Source organism: Spermophilus citellus, assembly GCF_964194105.1.
Source record: "Spermophilus citellus genome assembly, chromosome: 1".
Classification (NCBI taxonomy): Eukaryota; Metazoa; Chordata; class Mammalia; order Rodentia; family Sciuridae; genus Spermophilus; species Spermophilus citellus.
In genome coordinates, this window is record NC_138182.1 from 268,136,850 (window position 1) to 268,156,430 (window position 19,581).

General features: G+C 38.4%; 1 protein-coding gene across 1 annotated transcript in view; it reads right to left on the bottom strand.

The window, feature by feature from the left end:
• The window catches only part of RANBP3L (RAN binding protein 3 like), a 61,912-nt gene that overhangs the window by 19,051 nt on the left and 23,280 nt on the right, over nucleotides 1–19,581 (bottom strand). Inside the window, exons 2-4 of the mRNA XM_081308121.1 lie at nucleotides 2,179–2,237; nucleotides 1,253–1,292; nucleotides 717–794 (exon numbers count right to left, since the gene is read on the bottom strand). Coding sequence (XP_081164247.1) covers nucleotides 717–794; nucleotides 1,253–1,292; nucleotides 2,179–2,237 — 177 coding nt within the window. The remainder of the gene's footprint in view (nucleotides 1–716; nucleotides 795–1,252; nucleotides 1,293–2,178; nucleotides 2,238–19,581) is intronic.

The following is a 19,581-nucleotide window of genomic DNA, read 5'->3' on the forward strand; positions in this document are numbered from 1 at the left end:
CAGATTACCAATTCAGGAAATCTTCATATTTTATCAATAAAAAAAGAAAGCTTCTGGTGGGGATTATAAACTAATTTCCTTTCCCTTCAATAAATATTTATTGAGTGCTGACCATATGTAAGACACTATCAAGCATGAAAATGACCTCAGGGAACTCAAAGTGAGGAGACAGACCAACTGTATAACAAGGCCCAAAGCAATAAGGCCAATTAGGAGGGGATCAGAGAAGTGCTTTGATGTAGAAGACAGACAGACAAAGTTAATGATTTACTTAGAATAAGTGTGATAAAGTTCTTTTTAAAGGGTAGACATCCTTTTATTTAAATAGGTGGTTACTTTCATAAGGGCCATTATCCCTAATTGCAAAACTAACACATGCTCACTACAGAAATTTGGAAACACAGCAAAACACAAAGCCAGGGTGAAGATGGGGGACCAAATGACTTGCAATTCCATTACCTAAGATAACCACTGCTAACACTATGTAGTTATGACCTTTTGGCATTTTTACCCCCAAAGCTGAAAGAATTCTTAACACATGGATTGTGAGCCACTACACAATCCATGTTATAACTTGTTGTTTTCACATTAACAAGACATTATAAACATTGCCCAATGGATAGACTTTTAACATTACCCTTTTGGAAAATTTCTTGTTAATTTCACATTCAGAATAAACATAGCCGTCAATAGTTGATAGTAAATTTTATACCTACCTCCCTGGGACGGAGAATCTGCAGTACACAAAGTAAAAGATGAAGACCGTACACGCTTTCTTGAAAAACGATTACATTCTGCAAGAAATTCAATGGGAAGGGTAACTGCTTGCAAGAATAAATTATCCTCAAACTCTGATATGGGAAGTTAAACAGAGTTTGATTAATATGTTTATTCCTAATGCCCAGTTTTAAATATTGGATTGATAGATTGGTGGTTATAGACCCATAAGCATATTATATTAGTAGAAAACAACTAGAAATGAGTGGTTTCAAGAGGAAGTTGTGTGCACATTCTGAGTCTCCACTGAAAAGGTTTTTGGTAGGCCAAGTTGCAGGCAGTGAAGATCATGGGCTTTTAGTTGCTCACATCAATATTCTCAAGGACCTGCATGAATCTTGCAAAACAAAGACCAATCTACAAGTATGTTTAAAAACAAGAAAGTGTATTGTTTTATGCAGTCTGCCACATGCCAAAAGGCTTGTGCTTGCTTATTTTCCTTATTAATTTTGAAATACAGAATATGAATCATTACCAGGTTCTGCTGCTTCAAAGGGGGTATCTTCCGCAGGTCTCTGAAAGGACATAAAGCTGCCAGTGAGAGCCGAGTATTTGCTGTTTTAGCATCAGATTTCTTGCCACTTTATAAGAATGCTCAGGATCTACCACCCCACCACCTACCACACACACACCAGACAAAACAACTCACCTTTATTCGCCAGGCTTGTAATCAGGAAAAAAACCCACAAGTCTAGTATAGTGGTTTCAGATCTCAATGTCTACAGAATCCCTTGTGGGAATGTGTTTAAAATGCATATTTTTGAGGCACCCACTCTCAAGACTCTGAAATGGTTGATACTGGATAGGAATCTGCTTTTTTCATAAAGGATTAGAGGTTGAACTTTTCTTTATTTTGTCTTGTGGGTAGTACAGCAAATGCCTTGCATAGTAAGAATGAATACCAAGACAATAAAAACAAGCTAAAGTGAGATTGATGCTAATCTTTTGTTTGTCTTTGAATTGGAATGATTTCAGTGTAATGCTCAAAAAGGCAGATAGAGTCCATGAGGACCCTTTTAAACAAATATCGAAGTTCAGAATTTATTTTATACCCAGTTTTAGACCAGGTCAGTGAGGACCCATGTCGAGTCTTAGTCCTCCGAATCTCTTTCAGTTCCTCCACTTTTCAAATCACTCCAGATAAACATTATTTTAGCAAAAGCAGCATCTTATCCACAGCTTCCAGACAAGGTACCCTGTTTCAGCTAAACTAAAACCTATAAATCCTATAAATCCCAGTTATATGAATATTCTGGAAGCACTATTCTGCTACTGGGGAACATAGGATAAATCTGTGCAGCAACAATGTCTTAAGTTAATTGCTAGATTCTTGAAATACAATTTTCTTTGTCAAAGTAAAATAGAAGAAACCAAAGTAAAAACAAAAGTGTCTGATCTTACCTTGAAAGTTCTTTCTCCCTTTTCAAAAACAAATATTGGTTCAGCAATGACAGATTTTTCTGTCAAAGAAAAGGAATGGGCAAGAAATCAAAGCATGCAATGACATTTTTATTCACCACTTAAAAAAGATTTGGAGGAAAAAAAACAAAGTACATGTATAAAGGCATGGATTGGCGTGACCATACTTTATATACAGAGATACAAAAAATTGTGCTCTATATGTGTAATAAGAATTGTAATGCATTCCATCGCTATTGTGTATTTATAAAAAATAAAATAAAATCAATAAAAGATTAAAAAAAGATTTGGAGAATTTTTAAAATTTTGTATTTTCCTTGCCTTTGGGCAAATTCAAACTATTTCACTGTAACTTCATATTTATAAATAATTTAACAGTTAATTACAGAAATAATACTTACAGAAAAGTAGAAGGTTGTATGTTTCCATAAGTAAAGAGATAAAACCATTAAAGAATATGATTTAAATGTTTATGGAAAACAGCACAGAATTGCCTGTGTTTAGAACTTCATTAGGACAAAGTGTCTAACATCTTTAAGAATAAAATATTTCAACAGGTGAAAAAATCTCTTCTGAGAAGAGTTCTTCTGCTTTTTCTTTTAGATTTGAGACAGGGTCTGGCTAAGTCTACTAGAGTTGGATCTTCAGGTGTAAATGATATAGCTATACTGCATTCCATCTTTAAAACGATCCAAAAATAATTCTTATTTCTTTTACTAAAGTCGTCATATAGTAAACTATACTTTCAGTATTTAAATTAAGGATTGGTCTTCCACTGTGTTATAAAGTACATAAAGTTTGTCTTCAACCCTGCCAGTCTTATTAATCTTTTGTATTTTCCCATCCTTTAGGTAAGACAATAGAAATTCTTTCATTCTAGGGTATAAGTGCATGGTAACAGCTCTAAATATCAGCACTCCGGAATTCTTAGGAAATATTATCTGGGGTTAAAGCTCAGGCTTTGGAGTTAGTCACATTCCTGAATGTAAGTTAGATTGTTAATTGGCTATATACTTTGGGGAAATTGAGTCTGTTCCTGGCAACTTGGGTACCTTGAACAAAAATGAGGGTTCTAGGAGTATCTGCCCCAAGAGTTTATGTGAAGATTAAGTTTTTAGATATAATTACCTTGAATTTTTTTTAAAAAGTCTTAAAGAAAGAATATTAAATATTTGGCTTACCACCAACCTCCATTCTAAAACACACACCTGACGTTGGTAACTGATGACATCACATTCTTAATGAGTCCAAAGATGACCTCAGAACTTTTCTCAGTATGATAGCCATTACCTATATATTGCCTTGACATATATAAAGCAAGCTCTGAGAAATTTCAAGAAGCTACTAGACCAATTATATCTTTAAATGCAAAAAGGGCTCCTACTCCCTAAATCTTATCCTATAAGAGAGCATCATAAACTCTGACAGACCACCCTTTGTGAATCTCCTGGGGCCACGTGAACTTGGGTACATTTTTTCCAATGACATAAATAAAGTGCTCACTTTTTTTTTTCTCCCCTTGTGGTACCAGGTGCTTTACCACATCCCCATTTATTTTTGCTTTTTAAATTTGGAACAGGGTCTTGCCAAATTGCTGAGAGTCTCAGCTAAATGTTAAGACTTACAATCTTCCTCCTCAGCCATCCAAGTCAATGGGATTACAGGTGTGTGCCATCATGCCCAGCAGGTTGCTAATGCAAACGCTTCCCATACTATCAGACCTCAGAGCCCCAGCAAAAAATGCTCAATAACATCTGGGCATTCTCATAGGAAATTACAATTTAATCCATTGTTCTTTCTCATAGCAAGCTCCTTATCCAGCAAATACATTTGATTTAAACAAGAGATTCTTAGTGACTTTGAAAAGTTATTGTGTGCTTTATTTGTGTTGTGTGTGTGTGTGTGTGTGTGTGTGTGAATGTGCAATATGAATTAGAATAAAAAAGTTGGGCTCTTATGAATTGGGTTTGGGACAGTCATCCTTTAAATAGCATGACTTGGCCTCAGCCTAGAAAAATAACATGCTGACTTTCCCTTCATTAAACACATGGCTAAAAATATGCAAAAGTAATCTTCAATAGCAGCTCGAAGTTTGGATGATATATGGTAATATAAGAAGGCCACCAAAAAAATTTATTGAGCATATTTTTTGTTGTTTTTTTGTTTTTGTTTTCCCTAGTCCCGGTTATTGAACCCAGGGGTGCTTTACTACTAAGCTACATCCCTGTTTCTTTTTTTCTCTCTTTTTTTTTTTTTATTTGAAACAGGGTCTTGCTAAACTGCTAAATGTGCCTGCACTGATACATGATCTGATTGACAGTGTATTAATTTCACTGAAGCCACCTCCTCTCCTTGACACTGCCCAGCACACTGGTTACATAACAGACGATCTCTACTCTTCCTCTTTCGCTTTGATTCTCTCCCCTTCTCCAGAGTAATTCACTTGGCTCCAAGGACAGTGTCCAAAGTAAGCATTTATTAAGTCATTGGGACATAGCAGACTTCTTACCTGTACCAGTAGCAGAATCTGAAAATACAAACATGGCTCTTAAAATCATGTTTTATTTGGCCTTTTTTTCTTTCTAATAAGGTCATTAAAGCCATTTATTTAGCAAATAGGCATTGAGGAGTGAATATGTACAAACATTTTCAAGGTATTTTGAATGAAGCAGTAGAACAGAGATGTTGCCCCTGCCTCACAGATCTCAAGCAGTGGAAACAGAACTAAGCCATGGCACGACAATTTAAATTCCACGGGGATAAAGCCTATAAAAGAGAGGTACCAGGTTCCCAGTGCCGTCTGTCTGGGGAATCGTGATCGGGTTCCCAGGAGAGGTGATATAAAGGCAAGTGTTGAAGGGTAAGTACAGCGAGCCCGGAAGAGGCCAGCAGAGGGGCGTCCAAGCAGAGGGAGAAGCAAGAAGAACGTCTCTAATGATGGATAGAACTTGGCAAATCCAGTAATGACAGGAACCTGTGTGGCTGATACCCACAGAGGAGAGAGGGCAAATGCTACAACATGGGGCTGGAGATGCGGTGGGAGCTTTGTCCGGACCTGAAGTTCTGCCGTGGAGGTTTTCTTGTTTGTTTTTTGTTTTTAAGAAAAATGGGAAGCCAGTAAGACAGAATTTGCTCTGTTGTTGTTGTTGTTCTCCTTCTTCTTCGATCATTCCGTTTACTGTGTGGAAAATGGATAAGAGGGGATGGGGCTGAGGGAAAGGAAATAAGCAATCTAACTAAAAGGCCGCTCCACGTTCTAGAGGGGAGCTGATGTAGTGGTGCTTTGTTTCTTTGCTTAAAATCTTGTCTCTGTACTTTTTTAAGGGAAAAGAAATGGCCAACTTCAGGCTGCAAAAGCCTCCGTGTACTGTTTATCAATCCCAAAGAAAGAACTTTGAGGACCCAACAGAAAGGGCTTGGGTATTTTATTAGTCACACACTCCTTGGTGGCAGCAGGGGGACAACAGTGGAGGGCCACAGCAGGCCTTCAAGCAGGGGGGAGGCCAGGATAGGTGGTTTCCCTCTGCCATTTCTCTGTTATCACAGTCTTTGGAGTCCTTCTTATCCCATCAGGAAGAACAAGACTCCCTAGGTGCTGACTTGTCTTTATCCCAACAGGAATAACTAAAAGTTTAAAATATAGTCTTTATTATAAGAATTATTAATAAAAGGATGGAAAGAAATACTTCAACACCTGAGGACTAATTTTTTTGTTTTGACTGTTTTAAGGTTCATGTAGCATTCAGTGAATCCCTATATTCGTTGTTGTTTTCTGAATACTTTATTAAGAGAAGATATTCACGTGACCCACAAAAAAATCACCTTGAGTACCTGGTAAAAGAAATCACATAAAGTGCTGTCTGTATGACTCAATCTTGGTTTACATGCTCCATAGTGGAGGTACCTTGTGGGTCAAGTGCTTTCAGTCATCTTATTAAACATAATAATTTAAATCATTTTGTGGATTCAATCTGTTTTCTGCAACTTATAGATAAGAAGACTGAGTCTTCGTTAAGTGACTTGCTCAAAGTTATACTACTGGCAATGGCAAATCCTTTAATTAAACCCAATCCTGCCTCCTCCAAAACTATTGATCTTAAATTCAACATGTCATACTGACTGTGTTAGTCAGATTTCTGTTGCTATAACAAAACTCCTGAGATAATTAACTTATAAAGAGAAAAGGTTTATTTTGGCTTATGGTTTGGGAAGTTCTAGACCATGGTTGATTGGCCTATTGTTATGGGCCTGTGGTAAGGCAGCAGATTATAGTGGGAAAGCATGGTGGAGCAAAGACAGTCACCTCATTGCCAGGGAGCAAAAGAGATAAAGAAGGGAGCTTGGGTACCACAGCTTCTCTTCAAGGGCCTGCTTCCAATCACTTAAAGACCTCCCTCTGGGCTCTACTTCTTAAAGATTCCACCATCTCTTAATAGCACCTTCTGAGGGAAAAATCTTCTAATACATGGTCTTTGGGGCATATTCAAGATCAAAACTACAGCATTGACATACATCATATCCAACACAGCTCTGCCAGAACAAGTCATATTCTAAATGTATAATATGCATCATGCCAAGGACAAATAAGTATAAAATAGTAGCATATATACTTTTTCAACTTTGTCAGAGTTGATTGACACACAGGTACTTGCATTTCCTCCAGAAATCAGAACTCATACAATAATTAAGTGCTTTTGGGAATGGGGACACTACAAAGGCAAGGAAACACAATTAATAGCAACCAGACTTTGGAAGCTGGAAGGTGGAAGGCTCGGAGTCACTGATCTAGCAAACTAGAAAAGCTGAACTGCAAGCTCAGGACAGCATTGGGCATGCCAGAGAGCAACCTGGTTTACCCCAACAAAAACTCCAAAGCTCAGGAATTGGTACCACTCAGGGCTTTGGAAAGAAGGATGAAGTGTGGCTGAACATAGGAAGATGTTTTGTCTATTCAGCAGCAAAGCAGCTGTCCCTCTCCTAACCTAGAAATAGATGGGAAGGTTATTCCCTAGAAAAGATAGAACATCAGCCTCAGATACAAACTGAAGTGGTGGCTCTATAATGAAAAGGGTGCGATTAGGTGAAAGTTCACCTGCCGTATTAGTTCCCTAATGTTGCTATAAACACATTTTCCCAAGTTTAGAGGTTTAAAACGATACAATTAAATATGTTACAGTTCTGGAGGTCAGACATCTAAAACAAGCTGGCAGGGCTGGGGGCTTACCTCTCACCTTTGCCAGCTTCTAACACTGCTCTTGTCCCTAGAAGCGTGGCCCACATCGCTCCAACCTCTGCTTCTGCCTTGACCTCCTTCACTCTAACTCTGGGCTTCCTTCTTTGTTTTTCAACAACCCTATCCTTGCCCTGAGCTCAAATAATCTAAAAGAGTCTTCCCATCTCAAGATATTTAACTTAATCACATCCATAAGCTTTTGTTTGCCATGGAAGGGCACATTTTCACAGGTTTGGGGATTTAGCATGTGGACACATAAAGGAGACATCATTCTGTCTGTGATGTATGCAGAATGTGCAGCCCTGATTCTTCTCAGCTCACAGAATGCTGGCAGCCAGGTCTATTTCCTCCAAGCAGGGAACTGGAAGATTTCCTAAAGCTATTGACAAAAAGGTTCCCCAAGGAATGGTCCAGCCAGATATTGAGTCCCCGTTTCAGATACACACAGCTGCCAGACAGCTTTTTAATGCCCCTCTCTTAAATACAAGCAGGTTGTCAAGAACCACCAGACATAGGACACGGGATTAAAGAACCAAACAGGATAAAAGTAAATTGAATGAAAAAGACTACGTAGGATTTTACACATGTAAGTACAGATATATCATGAGAACTCTCACAAATATTTAATAGCCATGACATAAACACAGAACTCTATTTTTTAAAAAAAGAGAGTAAGAATAAGCCCTTAGAAATTATATTTAACAATAGAATAGTAAAGTCCACAAAAGAATCAATATTGATCAAAACAATTAATAGAAGATTTAAAAAATAAAGTTAAATAAATATCACAAAAAGCAGAGCAAATGAATGGAAATAAAAAATAGAAGAAAGATATGAGAAAACCCAGATAGTCAGCTCAAGAGTCACTTAAACACCTGTCTAATAGGAGCTGTAGGAAGAAGAATATAGAAAACAGAGGGAATGAAATTATCAACAAGTAGATCATTAAAATTCCCCCCATTGAAGGATATAAGTTTCTAGATTGTAAGAGCCCATTCAGTGATTAGGACATGAAAATGAACCACATCAATGCATATTATAAAATCCTAGAACACCATGGATGATGAAAAGGTCCTAATGGCATCCAGAAGGGAATAAAATAGGTCACATGTACATGGGCCAGGAATCAGAATGGCTTTAGGTTTCTCAACAACACTGTGAATAGAAATCAAAGGGACAATGTTTTCAGCACTCTGAGGGGAAATGATTTCCACCCTAAAATTATATACTAAAATAAACTGTTAAGTGTGATGATGTGATAAAAACATTTCCAGACTTCAAGGTCTCAACATATGTCTCTCACACCTACCCATTGTCAGGATCCTTCTGGAGAAGGTGCTCTACTGAAAGAGCTGGCAAACTAAGGATCACAGAAACAGGAGAGACCACTCAAGGGAGATGAAGGCAGTCTCCCTGGTGACAGTGAGAGAATGTCCCAGAATGACAGTAGTATACCAAACATAGGCAACCAGGCCAGAAAGGGGGAGACTTCAAGACAGAAAACTTCAAGAAGAAGGGATAAAACTAGTTTCGTATCTCAAGTGATTGAATATTTTGGAAGGATATTTAGGAAACTGGAGGAAAATTTGGGGATTGACTGGTGATATGTAAATGAAGGACTAAGAAAACAACAAAAAATATGATACAACTACAAACTCCAGAGAAAACAAAAAGTTGGACAAGAAAGGAAAAGTAATTGTAATACATTACGAGACTCAGCTACATAGCGTCCACATAGTCACAACAGTGTCAATATGAAATACTGACCTGATTAAACTTAGAGCAATTTTGAGAAGATGGGGAAGTCGAAAGTATGCATGTGTGTGGTAGCAATGGTGGTGTGCCGCAGTCTTGGCTGGGCACAGAATCACGAGCCAATCAAGCAGGAACAAAACTTTATTTTGAAAAAGCCGCTAACACTCTCAGCGCCAGCAAGTCAAAAACCGGTCCTCCCACGAGGGTGTCCGACCGGAACCGCGCGCCGACCGGAACCCCCCCCCGTCTCCTCCCACCTCCTCCGGAATTCCCTCCTACTATCCTTCCCCAACCAATGGGAACTCTCCAGCAGTCCCGTAAAGTCCCGTAACTTGAGTCCGGTAGCAGGCCAAGGTGAACAGCGGGAGTCCAGTTTGCATATGAATGTAAATTTTAACATAATCATCTCAGTGGCTAGCTGGCGTCACTTTACAACCAAAGGTGCCATACATCGTATATATGCTTGTGGCTCCTAGCATCTGCCCCCTTCTGTTTAATTAAGCAACAAGCAATGTGGCTAGGGACCGTGCCTGGTAGGTTGTCCAATTTAACATATGGTTCTTACCCGTCATGGGAGAACTGACCTTTAGGCGTCAGCTTCCTGTCTTAGGTTGAATCCACTGTAATCAGAGCAACCCGTCGCTGACTACCGGTCCAGCATTCAGCCATGCTTGTGGATAGGCCTATGCACCAGTGGGGGGGTGAGGTTCTTGCCTCACCTCTGTTGGCCCCCAAATTTAGCCTTGGTGCCAGTGGGGGGGTGAGGTTCTTTGCCTCACCTCTGTTGGCCCCCAAATTTAGACCATCACTAGTAAAAGGGAGGAGGATACAGAAATGCCACGACACCAAGCCAATTGACGGCTCCTTTGGAAAAATTGCGTCACTGGTGACACCATCAGCAAAGATATGCCAGTATTACCACAATAAACATGGGGTGAGCTGGCAAGGAAATTGCATCACTGGTGACACCATCAGCAAAAATATGCCAGCAGTACCACAATTCGGTGCACCAGATGATATTTCACAATGTATGCAACTGATATATAGTCCAGGCAAGTTCTGCAAGCAGTTCAAATTGGAGGAGTCTATCAATATGTCCATATCCTCCCAAAGTAAATCAAGTCCTTGATAGCATTACTTGTTGAGTTATATTCATTGATGCATCAGTTTATACAGTTTACTGTGATAGCTATCATAGAAGCTGTAGTTTGGTTTTATCTCAGTCTTCACTGGAATTGGGATGGAGATGGAAATTCTGGCAATGATGGTAAAGAGACATTATCCTGAACAGAATTATTAAATATAATAAAAAGAAAAGGTGAAAGTAAACAAACAGATCTGTTAAACTCCTTTAAAAACAATCCTTAACAGCCGTTTACCAAATTTAAATTAGTAAACAAACAGATCTGTTAACCATCTTTAACAACAATCATAAACAGCTGTTCACCTAATTTAAATTAAACCATATAAATCACGTGAATAAAGAAAAAATTCGGATCCATTTTTTCATGAGCGCTCCTCATATAAGAAATATGGACATACACACATACAGACATACAACACAAAACAGAAGTGTGCACACAACATACAACACATAAGACAATAGTAAATAAAGGCCTTGTAACTATACTTAGGTGAAATCTCCATTGCAATGTTTAAAAACTCCACAGTCAAAAAAAAAAAATAAATAAATAAATAAATAAATAAATAAATAAAAAATAAAACACAGTCAAAAAATAAAACTGATCAGAAAAACATTAACCTAGGTTTGTATGAGCTCAAAAATAAAATAGAACTTTATGATGTGGAAAAATGCAATAATAAAATAGATACTGAAAAAAAAAAACCTTGGTTAATCACTGTCGCAGATGTAAGAATAGCCAAGCTGGAGCTCTGGATGTCAGCTGTTATGGATTTGAGTCAAATCATCTTCTTTTTCTGTAGAAATTGTTTTAGTTAATCTCTCTGGAATCCAAATCGGTTGCTGTTCATCCTGTGGGAAAACACAGACAGCGCCCCGATTCCAGACTATCACTGGATCCGGGCCTTTCCATTGTCCTGTTAGAATATCTTTCCAAAGTACCTTAGGCTTATGTACATTTTTGGGGTACAAATGTCTTTCCGCAGCACTAAGTCCCGATGAATCTAAATTTAAAAAGTTTAGAGTAAAAAGGGTTATTTTAAGTTTATCTTTGGGGGATATATACCCCTTTCCAATTCCCTCCTTTTGTTTTAATAAGTACATTTTAATAGTTTGATGAGCTCTTTCAACTATGCCTTGTCCTTGTGGATTGTATGGAATTCCTGTTATGTGAGTAATACCAAATGATGAGCAAAATTGTTTAAAAGAGGAGGAAGTATAACCAGGACCGTTGTCCGTTTTTAACTGTTTTGGAACGCCCACAGTGGCAAAATTTTGTAAGCAATGAGCTATAACATCTTTAGTTTTTTCTCCGGCATGAAGGGAGCCCATCAAAAATCCGGAAGAGGTATCAACTGTAACATGTAAATATTTTAATTTTCCAAATTCTGGCAAGTGTGTGACGTCCATCTGCCAAATATGGTTAGGTATTAGTCCTCTAGGATTGACTCCAAGATTAACTTGTGGTAAAAATGTCACACAATTTTGACATTGTTTTATTATATGTCTGGCCTGTTCTTTAGTTATTTTAAAACGCTTTTGTAAAGTATTAGCATTGACATGGAACCTTTTATGAAAATTTATAGCTTCTTCTATTGTGGAGAAAATATGTATGTCATGTGTAGATTTATCTGCTAGTTCATTGCCCATACTAAGGGCTCCAGGCAATCCTGTATGTGCCCTGATATGACCTATGAAGAATGGATCTTTTCGGTCCCAGATTAGACTTTGTATAGCGGAAAACAAAGAGAAAACAGTAGAGGAAGGGGAAATCCTACCAGCATCTTCAAGGGAATTAATAGCATTAACTACATACTGACTATCAGAAAATAAATTAAATACAGAATCTTTAAACATCATAAAAGCTTGTAATACTGCATTAAGCTCTACCTTTTGAGCTGAATGTTTGGGTACTAAAAATGTAAAAGTTTGATCAGGAGTAACTACTGCTGCTGTACCATTGTTTGACCCATCAGTGAATATATTTGGAGCATTTATGATAGGGGTTTTTCTTGTCATTTTTGGAAAAACTACAGGATGCTTAGACCAAAAAGACAACAAAGGATTAGATGGTAAGTGATTATCAAATGAAACACTAGTTTTACACAGGATTATTGCCCAAGTATTTAACTCATTAGCTAACTCATCAATTTGATCCATAGTATATGGAGTAATAATTTTATTGGGAGAAATCCCAAACACTCCCTTAGCTGCTTTTATTCCTTTGAGTATTAATTGTCCTACAGCCTCAGGATATCTAGTAAGAATAGTGTTAGGGGAATAAGATAAATGTATCCACAATAATGGACCTTCTTGCCAAAATACTCCTGTAGGAATATTTTTTGTTGGTAGTACAATAAATAATAAAGGCAAACTTATATCAATTCTATCCAAATGCATATTTTCCATATATGTTTCAATGATTTTTAATACTTTTCTTGCTTCAGGCGTTAACATGCGGGGTGAATTTGGATCTGATGGACCTTTTAGAATATCAAATAAAGGTCCTAACTCTCCTGTTGGTATGCCTAGATAAGGCCTTATCCAATTTATGTCTCCCAATAACTTTTGAAAGTCATTAAGTGATTTGAGTTGATCTACTCGTATTTGAATTTTTGGTGGACGGACCATGGTTGAGGATAATAGAACTCCTAAATAATTAATTGGAAGATTTAATTGTACTTTATCTATTGCTATCTCTAGATTATAATTTTTCAATAAATTTGTAAGTGTGGCATAACATTCTAGTAATGTGTTTTTATCTTTATGTGCCAGTAACACATCATCCATATAGTGAAATATTTGTAGTTCAGGATTTTGGTTTCTAAGTGGCTGGATTGCTTTATTAACATAAATTTGACACATAGTTGGGCTGTTAGCCATCCCTTGAGGGAGTACTTTCCATTCATATCTCTGATCAGGACCTTCATGATTCAGTGCAGGGATAGTAAATGCAAAATGTGGACTATCCTCGGGATGAATTGGAATTGAAAAGAAACAATCTTTAATATCTATAACTAAAACATGCCAGGTTTTTGGTAAAGCAGACAATTGAGGAATCCCTGATTGAGCAGGTCCCATAATAACCATCTCATTATTAATGGCTCTTAAATCTTGTAATAATCTCCATTTACCAGATTTCTTTTTAATGACAAAAATGGGAGTATTATAGGGGGATACGGAAGGTTGTATATGTCCTTCCGCTAACTGTTGTCTGACCAAGTCATGGGCTACTTGTATCTTTTCTTTAGTCAAGGGCCACTGAGGAACCCACACTGGTCTTTCTGATTTCCAAGTAATTTTGATTGTCTCAGTGGCCCTTTCTGAAAACCCAATTCATGTCTATTTATTTCTTGATCTATTTGAATAGGTGCTGTCATACCTTGTTCTTGTTCTCTTAATCTTTTTTCTTTCCTAAAGCCTTGTTTAGCCCTAGTAGTGGGCGCGTTAGGATTGATGTTATTTGTTAATGTCAATCCTAATTGATCTAGGACATCTCGTCCCCATAAATTTACAGGAAGATGATCCAATACATAGGGCTGTATAGTTCCTTCACATCCTTCAGGATCCCTCCAATCTAATACCATAGCACTTCTATGGGGATTTGTTGCCACTCCTAGGCCTCGAAGCGTTTGAGTGGCTTGTTGTAATGGCCAATGTTTTGGCCATTCTTGACGAGATATGATGCTGAGGTCAGCTCCTGTGTCCAGCAGCCCATTAAAGTCATGTCCTTGAATTTTTAATTTTAGCATTGGGCGAGAATCTAAATTTAAAGACAGCATAGCCCAATCTACACCTGTGGAGCCTAATCCCTTGGAACCTCTTTCTACATTACAACTGGAAAATTTATCATGCAGGCTGGGTATTATTAATAACTGTGCTATTCTATCTCCTGGTGAAATTACTGATATACCTCTTGGAGAACTAGCTATAATTTTTATTTCACCTTCATAATCGGGATCAATTACCCCAGGACTTATCATAAGTCCTTTTAGTGTAGAAGAACTGCGTCCCAATAATAAGCCTACTGTTCCCTGGGGAAGAGGTCCTTTTACTCCTGTGGGAATGATTTGAATTCCCATCTCTGGGGTTAGTACTGCTCTGGCAGAGGCGCAGATGTCCAGCCCTGCGCTCCCTCTAGTTTGTCTGATGAGGGATTTAATGGATAATGCGTCCTGGGCACTACCTTGATGGGGCTGTTGGGTTCCTCCATTGCCCCATATATTTGTGGTTTGGGGCCCCGGGGCATTGGGCCCTCTAGTCCGTTTTTTGGCAATGGAGCTTGATACCTTTCTCCACGATATCGTGGGTAAACACTTGGTCCTTGTCCGTTTTTTGATAACGGAATACCCTCTATGGTGGTTTGAGAACGGCATTCATTAGCCCAATGTCTCCCTCTACGGCATCGTGGGCAAATACCTGGTATTCTATTCCTTTGATATCCAGCTTTGTTAAACCCTCCTCTTATGGGGCAACTCCTTTTAAAATGTCCTGTTTGATTACAATTATAGCATGTTCTTGGCCTGGCATCTAAAGCCTGTTGTACTGCTGCTAAGACTTGCCCCTGTTCATTAATGTCTCTACATAATTTAATATATGTGTTTAAATCCTCATGTCTCCATGGTCTAATGACCTCTCTGCAGCAACGATTTGCTTGGTCATAAGCCAGTTGTTTTATAAATGGCATTACCTGTTCTGTATTTCCAAATATCCTAGAGGCTGACTGAATAAGTCTATCTACAAATTCAGCATAAGGTTCATTAGTTCCTTGTATTACCTTAGATAATTGACCTTGTAAGTCTCCATGCCCCTGTAAAGTTTTCCATGCCCTAACTGCATCTACAGCAATTTGTGCGTACACACCAGGGTCATATTCAATTTGTTGTCTTTGACCCTCATAAGGTCCCTTCCCCAAAAGCATGTCCATATTTCTTTGAGGGTACCCAGCTTCTGCATTTCGCCTAGCTGTCTCCATGCAAAATTCCTCATTGGCAACCTTCCATAACAAATATTGTCCTCCGTTTAGCACAGATCGACACATGTTAGCCCAATCTGCTGGTGTCATGTCCAAGTTGGTAACAGATTCAACCATGCTTATTGTGAAGGGAGCTTGCGGCCCATAGGTCGTTACAGCCTCCTTTAATTGCTTTATTGTTTTGAAATCTAAAGCACGGTGAATTCGTTGCCCTCCTGCCTGCTCAAGTACAGGGCATGCTAATCTTTGGGGTCCTGCCTCAGAATTCCGTCCATCAACTACGGTAGTTGAGGGCCGCTCAGCGGTAGATGGAGCTGTTGGCTGAGTTACGCCCTCTGGTGATAGAACGGAGTTGGTAGAAACCTCCTGTTGTAATTCTCCACCTGATGGCTGCTTGTCCTCTAAGCTTGCTTTCTTTAAATTCTCCTCTGTCTGACTAGCTTGAGAGACCTTCTCTTTTGCTTGACCTAGCGTTTTTTCTACCATAGTCTGGACCTCTAACAATTTACTTAACAGTTTTTCGGTTTGTTTTTTATTGGATTCTAATCTACTATAACCTAACCCAATAAGGTAGGATAAAACAAAGCCGAAGCAGAATGAAACAAAGACGGAGCAGACAATGGTTGTATCAATTTTCTCTTTCTCAGGGCTGAATAACTTCAAACCTTGAGCCAACCATTTTTTCCAGTTCGCCTGAGAAAATTCTAGGGCTAGGGAGCTCGAAATGAAAACAAAATAAATCAAAACAAGAACACATTGTTTTCTGAGAAGGTCATCCATCCTGTCGCCTTCCCTCAGGGGCGAGCAATTTACTCACCTCTAAGCTTCAGGCGTTCCCCGCACGGGCCGCCAAATGCCGCAGTCTTGGCTGGGCACAGAATCACGAGCCAATCAAGCAGGAACAAAACTTTATTTTGAAAAAGCCGCTAACACTCTCAGCGCCAGCAAGTCAAAAACCGGTCCTCCCACGAGGGTGTCCGACCGGAACCGCGCGCCGACCGGAACCCCCCCCCGTCTCCTCCCACCTCCTCCGGAATTCCCTCCTACTATCCTTCCCCAACCAATGGGAACTCTCCAGCAGTCCCGTAAAGTCCCGTAACTTGAGTCCGGTAGCAGGCCAAGGTGAACAGCGGGAGTCCAGTTTGCATATGAATGTAAATTTTAACATAATCATCTCAGTGGCTAGCTGGCGTCACTTTACAACCAAAGGTGCCATACATCGTATATATGCTTGTGGCTCCTAGCAGTGGTGATCACAGGGTCCAGTCAAATCTATAAAAGGGGGTCAAATTTCTTCATAGTAATTAACCAAGAATGCCTAGACATAAGATAAACAGCACTATGTGCATGATATTTGGAGATGCAGAGGTAAATATCTAAATAAATAGCTATGAGGGATGAATGCTCTTGAGTCTAGGGATCAAGACAAGTGAAAGTAAGGGGCTAGGATTGTGGCTCAGCAGTAGAGCACTTGCCTAGTATGGGAGGGACCTGGCTTCCATCCTCAGCACCACATAAAAATAAAGGCATTGTGTTGTGTCCATCTACACCTAAAAAATAAATAAATATATAAAAAAAGAAAAGTGAAAGTAAAGGACAAGAAGATTGCTATTTTTCAAAAAAAAAGTCGTATAGAACCATTTTTATTTCTTAAACCACACATATATGCATAATTTTGAAAACTAAAATCAAAATTTGAAAATATTCCTTTTCTATCATAATGTCAGATGTCCATGGTTAGAGGACAAATCTCATGCTCTCTGCCAAGGATAGACCTCTTACTGAGTTATACTATCTAGCAAGCATCTATCACCTTATTTCTTGGGTTTTACTTTGCATTAAAATACATGGAAATAAAGGTGTGAGCAAGATGGAATCACTGAATTCAGAAAGCAATTGCTACTGGCTCAGAATAATTGTAGATCTGCTCTTTATAATGCCATCTAAACCCTGGGAAAGCATTTTGTGTTCTGGCTTTCATCTTTACTCAAAACATTCAATCAAGTCACTACATAAGAATTTAGCTGAATATTATGCATATATGTAATAGTTTTGTTTCTCTGGATTCCCAGGTGTCATCCCAGTCAGTGCTCTTAATAAATATGAACTTATTTTTCCCTCTTTTAATATGTACCACAATCCCCCCTTCCAAATTTCAGGTGGGTAGTAAGATGTTGTTCCTATCCTTTATTTCTATATTTTGATTGACACTAAGTCTCTGACAAAACTATTTCAACTAGGAAAGTAATTGGAGGATTTTGTTTACTAATTATTTCAGAAGAGGGGGTTTGCAAAGATCTAATGAGCTAAAAGAAGATCCCAAAACCTGAAGAAGACATTAAGAGTGGAGTACCTGTGGCCCAGAGTCCCTTTGTAAAAAAAGGATGGCAGTAATTCCTACCTAATGGGCAACTTGTAATTTCTACCAAGACTGGAAATGATCCATTTGGACTATATCCCTGGTAGCTCTGCACATTCCTTTCCCTTTCTTCCTGGACCTTTCCACATGTCTCTGCCACATCCTCTTCTCTAATTTCTTCTTGGGTGCTGTCTCTTTCTGTTCCCAATACTTTTGCCTAGGTCCCTGTCTTTTTCAATCTCTGTCACTTGCATCTGGCTTTCTGGATGGTCAAAGCAAAGCTTTGAGGAGCCTTTAAGAAGGGGATAGTCCTAGAGCTGTGTTTTAATCAAGCTACTCCATTCTTAGCTTTTTAATTTCTCTTTCTGAATGAATTTTATAAGGGTTGTTATGAAGATTAAAGCAATGGAAGCATGTGAGAGCAGCTTTCTCTTCAATCCTTTTTGGAGCAAAGCAGACCATTTCTCTACTTGTCATCTATGTATGAATATATATATATATACATACATACACTTATATACATATATTATATATATCTCGCTATCTCCCACATATGCACTTATCTCCCTACATATCCAGATGTGGCATCTCTATACATAATACACATCCAGAAGCATAAAGCAATATGTCAGGCTACAGGGTGCACAGAAGACACTCAGTAAACTTGGATGCCTTTCCCTTGTGCCCTCTAGTCCTGTGCCGCGTGCGCTTACCCAGCTCTGGTGGGAATACCTCATGGTTCCCCAAGTCTTTCTTTTACTTTTCACTCACTACCTTATTTTTACCCCTAGTTTCCTCTTCATTTCTCCCTTTTGTTCCCGTATCTTTCTTACTTTTTTTTATTTTTTAATATTAGGAAATTTCTTAACTCAGGCAGTGGCCCATAAGTAGTCTTAGAAAGCCTTGCTTCTCAAAGTGTGGTCCTGACAGACAGCAGCATTGATGGGGAATTTGTTAGAGATGCAGAATCTCAGGCTCCGCCCCAGACCTTCCGAGTCAGAATCTGCACTCTACAAATTCCCTGGATAAGTTAGGGACGTATTAATATTTTTGAAGGAGTCCTCAAATACATACCCAGGTTTCTGTCAAGTGAGATCAAATCCAGAAAGACAGCAATGGAGACTACTGGGGTTATTTACTAAACCCTAAACCTGCAGGATGTTCTTAGTAATCTGACAGAAATAGAAACTGATTCTAGTGTTCCCAAATAGAAAATAATTTCTATTCAAACCATATACTATGACTATTATGATTTAATGTAAGATAAAGCCAAAGGCTACTCTGATGACTTAAAAAGAAATCCCTACAGTAAGGATATTAAAATATCCATATTGATATTGAAATTAACCATTCAGATTTTCCACTTGAAGTCATGAATGATTTCCTCTCAGATGCAAAAGTTTGTTTTCTGTTGTAATAATATGCCTGAAATCTGGCTTTTTTAATGAAAAAATAAATAGAAAATGCCACTGTGTGAGATTATTAAATGTTAATTACAATGTTTTTGCAAAGCAAAAATTTAACCTGGAAGCATAAATTACATCAAAAGCATTTGTCATAGTTCTAAGATTCTTCAACAAGAATTTGAAACATCTGAATTCTTAAATGTGAAAAATGACATTATCTGTAGGGGGAAAAAATAGACAAATCATAGCAGTTGCTCTCAATCTTTGTATGGAACCCAGGGAAGAAAAAAAAACAGAGGGTTTGCATCACAATCTTGATTTTTTTTTTTAAAGAACAAACAAAAGCCCAAAGCTATATTAAAATCTGCTAAAGGTGTTTGGACAAAGGACAAAGTGTAGCCCCAGGAGAAAAAGGGACCTGTGCCAATTCACAAAAGAATCACAAGCACAAGGTATTCTCTATTTATTTCTAGCCATATATGGGGAGCCCTGTAAAAATGCAAAAGGATTGAAATA